At 37.1% G+C, this 17,288-nt stretch overlaps 7 protein-coding genes across 7 annotated transcripts; 6 read left to right on the forward strand and 1 right to left on the reverse strand.

Annotated features, from left to right (window-relative positions):
* Nucleotides 1-1,263: 1,263 nt before the first annotated feature.
* MONOS_15219 (uncharacterized protein) lies at nucleotides 1,264-1,529 on the forward strand (the record flags this gene model as incomplete). Its single annotated transcript, XM_067868084.1, has 2 exons — nucleotides 1,264-1,270; nucleotides 1,327-1,529. The coding sequence occupies 2 exons, from the start codon at nucleotides 1,264-1,266 to the stop codon at nucleotides 1,527-1,529; spliced, it is 210 nt and encodes a 69-aa protein (XP_067732515.1).
* Nucleotides 1,530-1,568: 39 nt separating this feature from the next.
* Nucleotides 1,569-1,946, forward strand: MONOS_15218 (uncharacterized protein; the record flags this gene model as incomplete). The annotated part of the gene is made up of 1 exon (XM_067868083.1): nucleotides 1,569-1,946. The coding sequence occupies one exon, from the start codon at nucleotides 1,569-1,571 to the stop codon at nucleotides 1,944-1,946; it is 378 nt and encodes a 125-aa protein (XP_067732516.1).
* A 234-nt stretch (nucleotides 1,947-2,180) lies between these two features.
* MONOS_15217 (uncharacterized protein) lies at nucleotides 2,181-2,567 on the forward strand (the record flags this gene model as incomplete). Its single annotated transcript, XM_067868082.1, has 1 exon — nucleotides 2,181-2,567. The coding sequence occupies one exon, from the start codon at nucleotides 2,181-2,183 to the stop codon at nucleotides 2,565-2,567; it is 387 nt and encodes a 128-aa protein (XP_067732517.1).
* Nucleotides 2,568-2,793: 226 nt separating this feature from the next.
* Nucleotides 2,794-4,569, forward strand: MONOS_15216 (uncharacterized protein; the record flags this gene model as incomplete). The annotated part of the gene is made up of 2 exons (XM_067868081.1): nucleotides 2,794-3,477; nucleotides 3,688-4,569. 2 exons carry the CDS (start codon nucleotides 2,794-2,796, stop codon nucleotides 4,567-4,569), a joined length of 1,566 nt encoding a protein of 521 aa, XP_067732518.1.
* A 1,250-nt stretch (nucleotides 4,570-5,819) lies between these two features.
* MONOS_15215 (uncharacterized protein) lies at nucleotides 5,820-6,344 on the forward strand (the record flags this gene model as incomplete). The annotated part of the gene is made up of 1 exon (XM_067868080.1): nucleotides 5,820-6,344. One exon carries the CDS (start codon nucleotides 5,820-5,822, stop codon nucleotides 6,342-6,344), a length of 525 nt encoding a protein of 174 aa, XP_067732519.1.
* Nucleotides 6,345-10,955: 4,611 nt separating this feature from the next.
* MONOS_10595 (uncharacterized protein) lies at nucleotides 10,956-11,378 on the reverse strand (the record flags this gene model as incomplete). Its single annotated transcript, XM_067863056.1, has 1 exon — nucleotides 10,956-11,378. The coding sequence occupies one exon, from the start codon at nucleotides 11,376-11,378 to the stop codon at nucleotides 10,956-10,958; it is 423 nt and encodes a 140-aa protein (XP_067732520.1).
* Nucleotides 11,379-13,790: 2,412 nt separating this feature from the next.
* Nucleotides 13,791-15,953, forward strand: MONOS_10594 (uncharacterized protein). Its single transcript, XM_067863055.1, has 3 exons — nucleotides 13,791-13,875; nucleotides 13,954-14,048; nucleotides 14,172-15,953. The coding sequence occupies exons 1-3, from the start codon at nucleotides 13,815-13,817 to the stop codon at nucleotides 15,444-15,446; spliced, it is 1,431 nt and encodes a 476-aa protein (XP_067732521.1). The 5' UTR covers nucleotides 13,791-13,814; the 3' UTR covers nucleotides 15,447-15,953.
* The last annotated feature ends 1,335 nt before the right edge of the window (nucleotides 15,954-17,288 follow it).

The raw sequence follows: 17,288 nt of genomic DNA on the forward strand, positions 1-17,288 counted from the left end.
TAGTCAACTGTTTTCGCATTTCTCAACCACATTTTCTTCTTCTTCTTCCTCCTCCTCCTCCTCCTCCTTTGCTCGCCTCATAACTCACACAGCAGCCAATGAACTGAGTGTGAAGGCAAATTTGTTTCAAGAGGAGATTAACAAGCAATTGGAGTTATTGAGGAACACAACGAGAAGAATGACACAGAAAGTGCTGGAGAGGAATCAAGCAACTTCAGAGACGTTTTTAAAAGGAGAATATTTTTATGAAGCGGAGTAGAAATGGAAGGAAGATGAGAGAGGATGGAGAAGGAAGAGGGAAGGACAAATGATGAGAAGAATAAAAAGAGAAAAGACGAGTTCGAATCAGTTTTATTCATTGATTATTGATTTCCTCCTATTTCATTCCACGTTTGATGAAGAATCCAAATCGAAAAGAAAGGACTGATGTTTTGTGATGATATTTCAGTTGAAGAAAAAGATAAAGTGAAGAAAACCAATTTCTTTCATAATTTAAAAAGTCATTTAATCGATTTGTTGAAACATTCTTTTTGCAAACTGTTTCAATAAAGTCTTTCAAAGTGTTCTTTATTAATTAGAATAGTTTAGCAAGTTGAAAAACTTGATATTTTTATTTAACAGTTTTATTTTTTATTTTTCACATGGTTTTTTCTTGATCAATAAATACATTTTTCGCTGAAAACATAAAAAGGTTTGGTTTTGTTTTCATAAGAGTAAAGCAAACAATGTTGTGATTATATAAGTCCTTTTCTTCTCAAAAACCGATATTTTTTGAGATGATCTTAAGTTCCACAATTAAATTTATTTTTTAAATTTTTGACTTTTTATATGACATCAAAAAAAATCAATCATATTAAGTGGAATTTTCAAATTCAAAATCGCGCAAATAGGACTGTTTGAACTTAAGTTTCTTCAGAAGGTTGTCAGATAAAAACTGATTGTGTGAATCACTTTCAATTTTTCCTTTCTCTGAGAATAAAAATTTTGAAATGAACTTTCACCTATGTTTCAATGTTTCTTTCATTTCTGGAGTATTCAACCAATTTTGAGAATGTGACTTGAATGCCCATTTTCAGAATTCGTTCTTATAACGGAAGAATCATCCTTTATTCAGATTCGTTTATATTCTGCCAAAACATGCATCTTCGCTTCATTTGCAAAGTTTGTCATCTGTATGAGTGGCTTGTGAAATATTCGCAGTCGAGCGAATCAACGAACGCAAGGAGCAGGTTTGCTCCTCAATAATGAGTATTAATTTAAAGAATGGGTGGTTTAAGATCAAACTTCGCCAACAATTTAATTTTGTTCACATTCCATTGTCCACAGGCAGAATGACTCAAGATACTGTTAGAGTGCCAAATAGCGAAGGCGAGGACAGAGGATTTGATCTTGCACATAGGCTTTCAAGGGTAGAAGACATGATTGAAGAAATCACAAGAAGCCAAACACTGTCAATGCAGTCTGGAGCTACGGGGATGCTGCCAATGAGAAAAGTGAAGAGGGAACGAGCAAGGAGAAGAAGCAGATAGAGATCGAGCGAGTCGGAGTCGGGGGTAGATTTGGATGACATGATCGCAAAGCGGAAACAGGGAAAGCGTGAAAGATTAAGTCGCACATATAGCTGGATGAAGAGACGAGAAGATGAAGAAGATAGCGACTGTGATAAGGAGGAGCAAGATGTACTGGACGAGAAGGAAGGAACAGAAGACTTTGCAGGAATATTTCCCAGGGAGTGGTTGACTCCCCGGAGACAAGCGAGCGAACTGAGAATGTTCATGGATTTCTGTAAAGCTGGATCAATCAGGATGAGAGATGACGTACTGAACACATTTATTCCGGAGATCGAGAAGGAATTTTTCACGGGACACACGGATACAAGCTGGAATGCGCTGGCCAGAACAGCCATCACAACAAAGGGGAGAAGAGATTCACCGGAAGCAAGTTGAGCAATTGAAATCCTCCAGCCGGTTCTCGAATCGGGCTTTGAGGCAGCTAAAGCAATTGCATCACTAACAGTGAAGGAACTGGAGAAGGTGCACCTTATGGAAGAGGAGAAGGAACGATTGAGAGGATTATTTTGTGCATATGCGCTTATCGCCGACTGTATTAGCAGAATTAACCTACTGAAGGTTATCCCCCAATCGGGTTGGGAAAGCGCGAAGGGCTTTTAAGAAGGAGGAATGTCCAAAGAGGTGCCGGATAACCTGAGGAAGCTGGAAGAGAGCACCAGATTTTTTCAAGCGGAGGGAGATGCAACAGGATACGGTGCATCTCCCGATTCCACAACGGGTTTCGGGCCCGCAACGGCCAGAAGTGGGCTCTCTGGAAGTTTCAGTTCGGGCAGGAATGCACAGAGATTCGAGTGCAGAAATCTCCAGAAACGTGTATATGGAAGGAGCTTCACGAATTTCAGGGTAATGAGGAGAACACCCCAGTTTCAGGCACAGTTTGTCCCAATCATCACTGGAAAGCCAGCCCCTATCACTGGATTATTGTTACCAACTCCCCCAAGGATTAAAGGAGGGACAGCTACGGAAACAATAAGTGGGGCCAACAAGTGGTCGTAAGAGTAGAGTGAGAAGAGAGAGCAGCGCTTTGCCGCGAGACAGAGATGAACAGAAAGCTGTCGAATTCAGAAGGAGTGACAATACTACAGGAAGTCCCATTCAAACGAGAGATAGTTACAGGAATGGAGCCCGTGGAAGTTTGCGAGAATATCGAAGAGGCACAGAGTCCGTTCGATCGAGAGAAAAGGATAAATCAAGAAATCTCGAGAGACCACGAGATGGGAACATGGAGAGAGAACACAGAAAAAGGCTCAGCACATCTTCGTTAGACAAGACAGAAGAACGATCGGAAATCCGGGAAGGAAAAAGAGAAGGGAGTCTAGAGAGCTTCTGGGACTGCTATCGAGTCCCTAATTGGGAGCACACTGGAGGTGCGCTCGAAGATAGCTATCGAAGACACTCTCGAAGGAGAAGATTACACACAGATGCAGGTTGGCCACATGACGCCAGAAGTGAAAAGGAGTCAAGCGATTGGATCACCGAAGGAACAACTGCCTGGGAGGCTAGCGAACAGACTGAGCGAGTGGAGGAAGATTGGGGGAGACAAACTTGTAAGCCGTGGTATAAAAGCTCGATGGAAAAGTCCCCAGTCCCCAATCTCTCTCGAGGAGAGAAAACACAGACAAGAGTTTCGGGGAACAACGGAGATGACAAACAATTATTCATCCCTCTTGGAGGAGGAGTTGAAGGAAGGAGTGGTGAAGCCCATAAAGGAGTCGGAGGTGAAGTGGTTCAACCAGACATTCATGGTGCGAAAGAAAAACGGAAAGTGGAGGAAGATCCTGGATTGCAGAGCTCTAAACGAGAAAGTGCAGGGAAAGCACTTCAAAATGGATTCCCAGGAAACAGTGGTGGAACTCCTGGAGAAGAGCGATTGGATGACCACTCTGGACATATCGAGTGCATACCAGTATGTAAAGGTGGACGAGCAATTCAGTCCCTATATGCGTTTCAGCTTTCAGAATCAATGCTACGCTAACGTAGGGATGCCTTTTTGAGCGAAAGATGCTCCCAGAGCATTCACAAAGATAACAAAAAGGGCAGCCTCGTTCATCAGAGAAAAGTGGAAAGTCAAGCTAGTAATTTATCTGGACGACATTTTCCTCATGCACTCAGACAGGGATGCATTGAGATTGATCTCACAGGAGATAGCCCAGTTCCTGAGAAATTTGGGCTGGATACTGTCGGAGGAGAAGCTGAAGCTAGAACCCGCAAGGAGCGTGGAGTTTTTGGGATGGAGTTGGAATTCAGAGAAGATGGAAGTGACGCTCCAAGAGAGGAAGAGAGTGCTGCTGCTAGAGGATATGCGAAAATGGATAGCACATGCAAAGAAAAGGAGTATACAAAAGACGAGAGACTTTGCAGCACTCCTCGGGAGGCTGAATTTTGTGAGGTTACAACACCCACCAGCGAGCTTGTGGATGAAGCGTATGAAATACTTGCTAAGGCAGGCAATAGCCCACGGGGGCTGGAAGGGAACGGTGATAGTCAACCCAATGATTCTGGGAGAATTAACACATTGGAGGAAAACCCTGCAGGAGAACAGACCAAGATGTCTGAGGAAGAGAACAAGGCCAGCAGTACTTACAACAGATGCTTCAGAGCTGGGATGGGGTACAGTGTTAACAATACCGACAGAAAACAGAAAGGAGAAGATATATGTCCACGGAAGATGGACCCTCCAGGAGAGTGCGTTAGCGATAAACGAAAAGGAGTCCAGAGCAGTGTTGAGGAGATTACAGAGAAAGGGAGCATGAATGAAAGAACAGAGGATGTACCATATTTGTCTGAAGACAGACAATATGTCCACAAGATGGACAATACAGAAGAAGAGGGGAGCGCCATCGCTCATTCCAACACTGAGAGCATTGGAGAAGAAACTGAACAGCCTGGACATAATAATACAGACGGAACATCTCCCGGGAGAACAGAATATGGAAGCAGATGCACTCAGCCGGATGGCGAGAAAGCCGGACTACACACTGAAGGGGGAGAAAGTTGAAGAGATATTGCAAATAGTCGCACCGAGAACACTAGATATTATTTCAGTACAGATTGCTCCGGTGCTCTGCAGAAGTACTTGGAGACTATCCTCCGTGAGAAGGAAGAAAGAGAGAGGAACACCAGAAGACGACATAGTGCTAGTCCACCCGTTCCTGAGAAACATTGGACGAGTGATGAAAGAGAAGATGAACGAAGCTCAGAGGGATCTGACGATTCTGATTCTACCAGCCTGGCGGGGGCAGACCTGGTCCCCGCTGCTGCAGCCTGAGCATTTGACAAAGACCCTGGGGACCTTTCAGGAGTGCATGACACCGGGAACGAAGATGAGAAGGGAAGGCTGGAAATTACCCCCAGGAGAGGTAATAAGCGTTATACTGGAGAAGAGAATATTCAGGGGAGAAACCTCTTCTTAACATGGGGAGAACACGTGGGAGCAAAAGACATAGCAGCAGCAATACTGAAAAACCAGAAGAATGAAAGGGATACGTGGAGAGCGCTACGAAGATTTAAGCAGTTTCTTGATAGAGAGAGCATGGATGATACCGACCCCCTCACAATTAGAGATTCCAAATGGATTTTGGCAGAGTTAACTGGAACGCTTTCAAACACTAACCTGTCTTGTGTAGTCATTTATCAGACAGTACGGAAAGAACTGATTTCTGTTTATCTCTTCAGAGAGACGAAGATTGATGGGAAGAATATAGATATATTTAAAAAACTTATATGGGAGAGAAGCCGAGAAAGGGCAAGCGATGCAAATCAATGTGGGACATTCCAATAATCACAAATTGGGTAAAAGCTATTTTCAATATGACAGACCCATAAACACTTCAGAAGAAAGCCCTCATCCTCATTATGATCTTTGGAGCGTTAAGGCCAGCAGAGCTGGAGAGAATGAGAAGTGATACAACGATATTCAAGGATAATACAATACTTACGCAAGGACAGATCAAAACGTCTGGAGGTGAGATTATCAAAGTTATTTCAAATAACCACCAAAACCCACGTATCGATGCAGTTGAAGCGCTCCAACGCTGGATGGATTTTTCAAAGACATCTTTTTGAGACAAGCATATCTGATTTGACATAGAAGGGAGTAGACCTGATAACCTGCAGAGGATCAAAGAAGAATTAGTGGCGGTCCTGAGAGAAAACTGAATACCAGACACATTTACCGCAAACTCGATAAGACACGCTGTGATAACACATTTTGCAAGACAACAAGATGCAGATTGGAAAGCAATCAATATGTACGCGAGATGGGCGCCAGGTTCTAGAGTAACCCAGGAATACTATACCGCGTTACCGGTGCCAGACACAAATTGGATCCTGGAGACAATCGGTGGATCAGTACCCCAGAGGGGAGAAGATTACAAGCCAGATAAGAGTGGAGATTCGAAGGAGGGTAAGCCCGAGATAGCAGAGGCAAATACGAAAGATCGCACTGAGAAATTACCAAAATCTGGTATTGAAGAAGGGAAGAAACCTACGAGAAAGCGATTAAAAAGAAGAGAGAGTCTTCTGAAGGATGGAGGAAAGAAAAGTGAGACGGTTCAACCTCGATGTTCTACACCCCGACAACCGAGTCGTCAGAAGACACCCCCCATAATCCCCAGCAGCATCTGTGAGCTGACTGGAGAGAAGGATACAACTCCACTGAAGAAGAGAGGCAAAGATCGGAAGAAGCATAGTGGAAGAATCATCGTACAGATAGGGAATGACATTGAAGAGGTAAGGGCCAAACCGATGTCGCCTCAAAGATATCCCAAGTAAGGGAGGGAGAAGAGACAAGGGCCGCACCTTCATCCGCAGTCCCTCCAAACATCCGCCTCACTAGACAGTGCTAGGAAGGGGGTTTTAGATCACATGCACTGAGATAGGAGGGATTTCGAGACTCATTATCGAGGAGCAAACAAGCTTCTTGCGTTTGTTGATTCGCTCCATTGCGAATCAATAAAAACGCAGTGAGACAATATTTGCTCCGGAATAATACGAACGCGGATGGATAGATGATACGCGGATGGGTGCGAGGAAGAGCGACATGCTAGTGAGAGGATGGCGAGAAAAAAGGGGAGAGACAGAGAAAGAGAGAAAAGAAGATCAGACGCCAGAAGTGGTTTCTGCACGTCGAAAATCTGGAAAGACACAAATAGAATGAACAAACAGCTTTAATCAAAAGCTCTCTCCTCAACACGATAACGATTGTTTTTTACACAGAAGAATCAGATTGGTCTACATAGTGCGCGATGATAGGGTTTGCTCTGACGATGCAACAGAGGAGCGGGAGGCAGAGCATAGTACACGCAGTTATCTTTTCCACGCCTCGCGAAAGCGAGAGTGGTTTTTCTTTCTGCTCCAAGATTACTCGCCTCACCGGACCCCTGCACTGACTGCAGAAGACAGCTCCGAGGGGCAATGTCCTTTGCCCTCTGGTCTTCGTGACCAAGGCAAAAGGCGAAGTCGGTGGTGAAGTGAAGCGGATAATGCATTATTTCATTAAACAATTATCAATGTTATTGTTTTGAATTTGATCTCACCCTTTTTTCCACGTCATTTGGGAGGGCGAAGTTTTCACTCAAACCACCCACACTTTAAATTAATACTCATTATCTCGGAGCAAACCTGTCTCACTGCGTTTTAATTAAAATAAATAATTTGGAAATTTCTCTATCGAAAAAAACAAAATACAATCTTGAACAAGAATGCAACCGTTTTTCAATCAAAAACATTTCAATCCTTTGATTTTAAAAAAACGTCAAGTTGATATAAGTTTTTCTCGGTCATTTCAAAATGACTGGGTTAATTTATACTTCGTTGTTGAAACTTGAAATAACACAAACAATATGAAAAGATCAATTTATTTCACATTATACACCAAAAATTATTCAAGATCGAAAAAGTTTAAAACAACATTGAAAAACTTTAATTCAACATCGAAAATTATTATTTAAAATCGAAAAAGTTTAATTCAAAATCGAAAAAAGTGAATTAGTGCAGAATTTCAGTTAAAGTCAAAACCCAGGAAATTTTATTGAAACAAATGTTGATAATTACTATTGTTTATTTATTGGAAATGTTATTCTTTTTTTTTAACAAATGTTTTCTTCGATATAGGTTGATATCAATCGATTCTTTTCTCATTTTAAAGATTGAAAATGTTTTAATTTTTCAGTTTCCAATGCAATAAATGAAATACAGTCTAAACCGGATATTATCACATCTGTTTTTGCACGACTTTTTGTGACTATATCCGATTGTGATTATAAGCGATGTGACTTAACACAGAAAAAAATGATATTTGATTTTTGAAATAATTAATTTTGGGTCTATTTTTTTATATTTGAAAAAATTTGACAAATACACATTTTTCAATAGAAATAAGAATTTTTATTGTTTTGTTATGTTATTCAGACTTATTTAAACATTATTTTGAAAAATGGATTTTTTGAATTTTTTGATCAAAAAACCGATTTTTCAATGAAAAAATCACCCATCATAATTAAAAATGTGACTATCTCTTTTCAGCACTGTGATTATATGCGATGAAAAATGAATGAAAAATAGGCCAAAAATGTCGGTGCATGGAAAAATGTGACTATAAACGAATGTGATTGTATTTGATGTGATTATATCCGGTTTAGACTGTATTTCAATATCTTAAAAGAATAATTCATAATCGAAAATTAATAATTCAATTTCGAAAATGAATATTTTTTAGATTTGTGGAATGAATAACTTGAGTTTTGTGTTTTTAATTCTATTAATTTGATTTCATCAGTTCACTTTGTTCTTGAGTATTTAAAAGATGATGCATGTCCTTTATAAAAATTTCATACGTTTTGATTGAAAGTATTTTATTTTGAAGTTAATTTGAAAAGAAAATGAATTCATTTTTATAATAAACATTGATGATTTTAATATTTTTACCAAAGAAGAAAATTTTTTTCTATTGGGAAAAAAAATTCTAGTGTTTTTTTACAATAAACGGGATTTATATTTAAATATTTTTATTTTGATATTCGAAAGAATGAATTTTTTTGAAATTTCTATCATTTCAGTGATGATTTTCGAAAATGGAAAAAAAAATTCAAAAATTGATTTGATTCATATATCTATTAAAAAAAACAGTTATTTAAGGATTAATATTTGATTGATTAAAAAACAACTTGAAAATTTCTAAAATCCATTCTCGAGATAAATTAAAATTTTCGGTTTTTAATGAATTTCGAAACTGAAGTATTCATTTTCGAAAACGAATTAATAAATTACGAAATCGAATTATTAATTTTCGATTTTGAATTATTTTTTTTCGAATTTGAATTATTTTTGGTGTATCAAGAGATTTGATAATTTATATAAATTGAAAAAATGTTAATGCTTGAAATAAATTATTGAATATTATCTTGATTTATAAAATTATAAATGACATATTGTTTGAAGGAAAAAAAAAAATACTAATTTTTATCAAATAAACTAATTAAAATAACTCAAAAATTGTTTAAATAAATGCATCGTATATTTTTGTGAAAATAAAGAATTTTGAAATAAAACACCAGCAAACATAATGTATTGAGAAAATGCACAAGAAATTTTATTGTAGATCGAGTACGATAATTGAATATAGAAAGAATTGAACAAATTTTAATAAATAATATCAACTTAATTAATAGCTGAATATGTATTTATTTGAATCAAAATATTAACTACAGTAAGTCATTAGTATAAATACCATATAAACAAAGTTTGGCTTATCATTGAACAAATTAAATACCAACAAACTTTAAAAAAATATACAATAAACACTGCAGTTATAGCCCCATTTTTGAAGCTTTTAAAAGTGAGGCATAACAAACAATAATAGAATAAATTTCATTCCAAAAATAACAGACTGTAACCTTTTCTTTTGGAACGTTCGCTACCAAAAAAGCATGCTTGAGACAAAACAGGTATCTGGCAGACGTATTCATAAAATTATAGTTGTAAATTAAAAGAAAGATAAATTGTTATTAAAGGCTTCTTGAAATATTTAATGCAAACCTCTCTCGCAAGTTGTGGTTGAGCTTGCCAATAACTTTTCACATTCTTATGGTTATGATCAAATGTGAAAAAATTATTTTGTCATGTGAATCACAAATATTTTTTAACACATATTGATTTTTTATTCACATATATAAAACAAATCGTGATATGATATTTTATTTTTATTGTTATCTTGTTTTCAATATTTATTTTTGGATAATTGATGAATTAAACAATTTTTATGAATACGAATGTATTAGCGTTTTTGATTAAAAAATATAAATAAATAATAATAGGCATAGTCAAATTTTGAATGAGAGCTCTTCGTTCTTTGTTTGCAATAAGTTATTATTTTTTTCAAATTACACAAATATTTGCCAGTTCCAGGTTTGCCACTGATGGTGATCTTCAAATATGTATATATGAATTATAAAAAAATGGTTATTAAGTTTTCATTGCACACTTATTTATTAAAATAATGTTGAATGAATTGCCAATCATCATATGAACATTCAACATTTTATTTCTTGCGATGAATCAAAGATTAGGAACGTTTCAGAAGTTCAACATGCTTGAAACGTCACGAATGGTTTGCAGATGAAGAAATACACTTGCAACAAGACAAAGAAAGGAGAGGAAATAATTAAAAATTGAAAGAAGTACATTGAGAAAAGGAGGAAAGGAAGAAACAGAAATGGGAAATGCCATTTGTTTCCATTTTTTTTTTATGGATAGAGGTAAAGGGGCAAACAGAAAGTGAAAAGGATGCAGCTGATACTGCTAATTAGAAGAATATTTTTTTGTAATGAAAAAGGAAATCATATAAAGGAAGATTTCAATGAGCATTTATGAATATCTAATCACAAACCTTCATTATTCTTAACAACAAATAATCTCATTAATTCACTTCTTCATCTTCCAATGCATTTCAATTTCTTCACACAACTTCTTTGACTTCATTGTTGTTGTCATCGCCTGTGAATATCTTCATTTTTTGTATCTGAATCAGAGATTGCTGGAGAAATGAAATGGAAACAAAGAAATTTGTTTGAGAATTGATACTTTAAGCGAATGTTGAAAATGCATTTTATTTTATTTTATTTTTTTCGAAAGGGAAATGAAGAGAGGCAAGAAAATTCAACAAAAAAATAAAACTTTCGGATCCGTTTTTCATCTGAAATTGGAGCTTCACAGACTTTCTGCTTTGAGATTGGAAAGGCAAACATTTGTGCCTTCATTGAAATGTCTGCAAAGAGAATGAAGGTTGCTGTGAATTTGTCATTTTGGCCAGCCGAATGAGCAGATGACAGCAACTGCAGCGCTCACCAATTCTGAATTGATCTTCTCATTTGTCTCTCAACAAATTCATCTGATGAAAGACCAGAACGTTAATTCATTCACAATTAGCATAACTTCTTCATCTTCTAATTTCAACCAAACTTTTAAAGAAACCTTGTTTAATCCTATTCCCATCGATCGATAACGGAGAGCTTTCGCAGCTGGTTGATCTTTCTGATCCGAATGTGGATGTCGTGTTTGTGTCACCGGTGAAGCTGTCGGCAGACGTGGTGGAATACCTGAAAAGGCTTCTTTAAGCCGAGGCAGTGCAGCAGTCATCTCTTCACTCAGCGCCTTTGCCTTCTTCCCCTTCTTTTGTTGGAACAGCTCGCCTGACTGGTTCCCCATTCCTGAGGCGGAGAAGCGAAGAGAAGAAATCTTCAGAGAATGAATAGCCATCTTCATCTTCATTTTCATCATCAGCACACGCGATTGGCCTTTCTGATGCATCTGTAGCAGTGTTTTGTTAATTTTTATCTGCAATAAATAACATCGATAGAAGGCTGCGGATAGTAGAATCTGAAGAAAACGGAGCGAATGAAAATCACAGATTATCGTAACTGATGGAGCAACAGACGCTTCGAGGGATATCTAGTGGTTCGGTGGGCTGTGATGTACGGGAGTGTTATGTGTGTATATAATGTGGTGCTTTCGACGATGCTTTCGGTTCCGCTGGTGGCGCAGCTTCCGTCGCTTTCAGCGTTGGCGGGTACGAAGTCGTGGAGCAAGCGGATCTTTGCATCGGCAGATGTGAATGCGTTCCTGTAGATCTACGATCTATTTGACTCTTCACTGCAAATATGGATCGCCGCAGTCAAGGCGTGTGGTGGTGAAGCTGGAAAACGAAGTGTTAGGGCGAGGGGTTGCAGTGTGTGAAGTGGGGGAGATTGTGGAGAAGTGGCTGAGGATGAAAAATTGAGAATGTGGCTCTTTCTCCTTGAGTGATTGATCCAACAATGTTGGGAAGGAGAAGAGGATGAAGAGAAGGAGAGGGAAAAGAAGAAAATGAAGAAAATGAAGATGTCAAATTGCTCATGTATTTTCATTATTTCAAAGGAGAAAAGATGACAGTGGGCAAACAATTGTTCTCTTTATCGTTTGCTTATCCTGCATTCCAAACTCTATTTGATTCTGTTGTTGAGCCACAATTCTCGAATGGAGATTGAGTGATGCTGTTTACGCTAAAAAACACATCATTTCCTAAGCCATTTGTTGCTGTGTTGCTATCAAAGAAACAGAATGTGATGAATTTCACTCCACTCATCCAAGTGAAGGTGTTTGTGCAGCACAGCCCAGCTCCACCATAATTGGCAGAGGCAGTCAGATTGTTATTTATAAACTGACAATCATTAACCAAAAATTGAATTGGCTTTGCAGAAGGAGGATTGCCAAATGTTAAAGAACCTGTTGAATCGCCACCAGAATTTGAGATGCACTTGCATTTCGTGAACAGGAATTGGCAAGTTGTGGTCATGTTATCAAGCCTGAAATACCATCCAGTTCCAATACTTCCTGTTATTGAACAACTTTCCACTCTGTTTTCTGAGAATGAATAAACAGAATTTGATCGTGGACTTGTTGCATTGACTGCTCCTCCTTGTTGCGCTGTGCAACTTGTGAAATTAGATTTCGTGATGTTCACATTTGACAAACATATGCAGCATAATGCTCTACCATGATTTGTATTTGAACATTCGTTGAATGAGCAGGAAGTGATTGCAAGATTTGCATTTGCACAATAAACATGAAGTGCACCGCCATAACTTGATCCACCAGTTGAATCATTCCATTCGCACCATTCAAATTTATGGCTGCTCTCATCAAAAGAAGTCAACCTTTCAAGTCTCTTTCTATCAGTTTTATTTTCCAACATGATCCACAGCAGCATTTGGAAAAGAGCGTGTTTGATGGAGGAAAGATGAGTTGAAGGCAGAGAGAGAGAGTTGGATGAACTGTTGAGAGAGAGGAGAGGATGGCTCCATTGATAGCATTGCGAGAGCATTGGAAGAAAGAGAAAATGTTGCAAAAAGGATCAGGATAAGGGGACAAAGAAGAAGAAAAGAAATGCAAGTTTCTAAGCTGCCACGTAGCATTAAGTGCACTTTTGCAGTTATTCATGTTTTAGACAATGAAATTGTTCGGAGCATTTCACTTTTCCACTTAGCTTTTTTTCTCCAAATTAAAATTGCATCACCTGTGCATTCCACAACAAAAACATATAAATGTCAGTGAAAGTGGCATTCAACTCACAAATTCAATTTATATTAAAAATTTTGCAAGCTTTATTTGACGTTGTTATGTTTCATTTCCAATGAAAAAATAAAAGATAAAAATTCATGAAAACAGTTTTTTAACCAATAAAAGCAACATATCATGCTTCAAAAATTTAAGTAGAATGAAGAATCGTATTTATCAGATGGATTTTTGGTAAGATTTCTTCATTATTATGAATAAACCAACTTTTTTTGATAAAAACTCACTTAATTTGCAGAAAAAGAAATTGCATCAATTGTGAATGAAATCCATTTTTCATCTTCTATATCAAATGTTCTTTATTTATAAAAAATGTTCAACAAAAGCTTTTCTTTTAAACAAACATTAACGCCACAAAATTAACAATCATAAAAGAGAATCATTTTGTATTCTGCATTGTTTCCATCAATTTCAAAAAATATCAAAAGGAGCAATTTTTGTTGTTGTATTAACAATGAAAGAAACAAACTAAAAATAAAAGAAAACCAGAGAAAGAAAATTATTTTCAGAAACAAAATTTAAATTTCTATGGAAAAAAAAATATCCTAAATCCAAATATGTTTCTAAATGAAATTCAACGATTTTTATCAGTATTATAGTTCAAAGATCAAAAAGAAATCCATTTTTCTTGTGATGAAATTGGATATGGAAAGGGGGGAAGGTGAAGCGACTCCTTCTCAAGTTATATTGATGGGTTTTTATTTTTTTGATAACTCTGCGATTTTCTTCTGTTAAAGTGAAAAATCTTCTTAAATTATTTGTTATGAAAAAGGAGGAAATCTGATGGATGGCTGCGCCTGCATTGGACAAAATGAGAACCCTGAAGATGATGGCAAACTGCAGGCTGAGCAATGTGCAGAAAAATATGTGTGCTTATTTCTCGATTTATTTGAATGTGAATTTGTGTTTTTGATGTTGGCTCGTGGACATTTTTGAATTGTTTGCTAACTTAACAAATATTTTGCTATATGTTCTGCATTGAATCAACAGATGGATGGGACGCAGTCGTTGATTGCAAACGAGGAAAGTTCGAGCGCGATAGAGCTGAAGGAACTTGCTGAGCAAACAAATGATGGAAGAGGCATTCAAAATGGAGCGGTTCCAGCAAAGAGGATTGCGTCGTTGGACATATTGAAATCGTTTGCGGCTCTGGCGGTTGTGCTGAGCCATGCTTCAATATGGCAAAGGCACCAGTACGATCACTACATAAAAAGCAAAAAACTTTCATACTGGATTTGGGCAAATCTATATTGCGCACTTGGGCGTATTGGGACGCATATGTTCATGATGGTGACAGCGATCATCATGCTGTCTCCGAAAAGGCTGAATGACAGCGCAACAAGCACGATGAAGTATGTGATTAGGCGAATGGTACAATACTCGTTGTGGATAATCCCGTACAACTATAAAAAATTCAAAGGCGCAATGAAGTTGGAAACGCCGTTCAAGAGAATGCGTCAAATACTGTACATCTTTATTGTTGATGCTGGTATGCTTTGGTATTTGCAAATTGCTATGAGGATGCTGATGCTTGTGCCCTTTTTGAGGCAGGCAATGAAATCAACGAGCCGGAAAGTACTTGAAATGACAATACTATCTATTTTTATATCGCATCATGCACTGTTCATTTTTCTGATTGTTATGCAAATAGGGGAATCTGCAGATGCGTTTGTAGCGATGTTTCTGACGTTTCTGTTGGGGTATTACTGCTGGACGGTGATGGAGTATCAGCGCAATCCATCGGCAGCACATCCGAAATGGGTAGAGGAGCCGGGGTATCTCCCAATTCTGAGGAGAGTGAACTGGCAGAGCAAAGTGACAGCGTTGGTGGGATTTGGGGTGTTTGTGTTTGCTTCATTGTGCACCTGGGGGCTGGTCGTGCTGACTGGGCATTATGCACATAACATGGAGTTTTGGAGATTTTTCGGCTATAATGGGATGTTTACGGTTTTTGCGTATACAGGGTTTGCGTGTGGGATTTATGCGTTGACGAGCAGATGGAAGCCCACAAGCAGATTTGAAAAGTGTGTGATGTGGTACTTCAGTTCGACGGGGTCGTGCACATTGGGGATTTATTTACTGAATGAGTTTGCAATCTATAGGTTTGTGGCAGATTATCTGTTTCCGGAAGTGCTGAAGAAGTCTTTCTACGATGTGAACCCATTGTGGTTCACTCCGCTTCTTTGTGTGAGCGTGTATTTGACAACATGGATTGTGACTGCACTTTGGCAGAAAATACCTTTTCTGAAAAAGCTGGTAATGTAAGATGCTGTATTTGAGAAAACAGCATTCCACAGAGCGCTTTTGAAAAATGATTGAACATCACATCTGTGCATATTCGATCTTTTATATATTCAATAGTTTCAATCTTTTGAACTTTTATTTTTGTAGTTAGAATTACAAAATGTTAGATTATTCTTTTCTTTAGTTTTTATATTGCTCCTATAGTTTTTATGATTTTGCTCTTTTCATATTAATTTGTGTTTGAGCTACTCAAGTTAAGAGGAGCTATTTTGTCAGTATTATCTCACGTCAGTTATGCTTCGTTTTAATTATTATTGTCAAAATTCGTTTTATTTTAAAGTCATTTGAATTCATTGCACTCTCAATTGCAAAAATATTTTGTTTGAACTATCTTTTTATTATTATTATTATTCGAGATAAATTAGATGTGAGAGTTTCATTTAAGGGGGGTGAAAGAAGAATTTAACTTCACCTCTTTTGATCACACACATTATCTAAATATACGAATAATTATTTTTTCTTTGAAAAGCTTAATTTTTGTTTTTTGTGAGTCATGTGATTAACAGTTTTCGTGTGATTATCGCAAGGGTTCGGAAAAGGGAAAAAAGTTTGAGTTTTCATCGATTATTTTTATTTGTCACATAATGATAAGAGTGAAGATGTTTTTACACCATTAATAACAGGTATTTATCCAAAAGATCTTTGAATCCATTAATTATCTATCAATATATAAGTTGGGGAAATGATTATCTATGTCTATTCCAATGTGTCAATTCAGGCTCCTCTGACTCTTAAGTGTTTGTATCCCATTCGAATCTGGTGAAAAAAGGTGAAGTGAGGAAAATGCGCTTGAAAAACAAATTGCACTTGAAGAGAACAATTTGAAATGGGTTTCAAACTGGGTTTTGGGTTGGTATTGCATTTGGAAAATATCCAAAGTTAATTCAAAAAAGCGTGAATGAAAACTCGGTTGGTTGAGAGAAAAAAGAGAATGAATATTTTCTTTCACATTCAAAAAGCAATCTTTTTGATTTTCAAAAAGACAATAATTTTCCTTCTTCTCTTTGATCTGAAAGTTTGCAGTAATCTGGTATTTTGTATTGTTTTTTTCATTTGTGACTTTCCATCATTTCTTTTCGTCTTTGTGATCTTGTTCGAATAATGAACTGGAAACATTTTTCTTCAATGATTTCATTCTCTTTCTTTTCGTTTTCATTGTTCGTGGCGTTTTCCTGATTTTTGTGGATGGATTGAGACTCATCATCATTTGGCTCTTCGATATGGACTGGTCGTGAGATCTCTTCGTTTGCTTTTTCTGTTTCAAAGCATACTGGAAAATATGTTTGTTTTCTGATGGGAACAATGGAATCTTTGACGTCTTGGGAAATTGTGGATTGATGAACGTTGGAAGAGTGTTGTATTGTTGCATTAGTCTCTCGATTCAATGAAATTATCTATGACAACATGATATTAATATGTGGAATTATATTTGAAAAAGCTCAAATGTTTTGTTTTCGAATCAAACTGAAATTTTATATTTATATCAAATTTTTGTTTTCACTCACGAAACTTCACTAAATTAGAAGGAGTTTTGTGATAATGCTATTTATCACTTTCGTGTGAAGTTTCTTGAGCGGGAACAGAAAAAAGATCATTGCAAGAAAATCATTTTTGTTTTCAGCATTAAACCTTTGCGATTTTTCAAAAAGAATAACACTTGTTGGATATGAAGAAAAGCTTGACAAATGTGTTGATTCTATGGGATAATCTTGTGAATTTTGCCATATGGGGGAAAATTGAACTTTCAAGCTTTTTTTGCACAAAGCACTCAAAAAAAGTTTCTCTAAAAACTTTGCATATCTT

Source organism: Monocercomonoides exilis (assembly GCF_001643675.1).
Source record: "Monocercomonoides exilis strain PA203 chromosome Unknown scaffold9-1957334, whole genome shotgun sequence".
Lineage (NCBI taxonomy): Eukaryota > Preaxostyla > Oxymonadida > Polymastigidae > Monocercomonoides > Monocercomonoides exilis.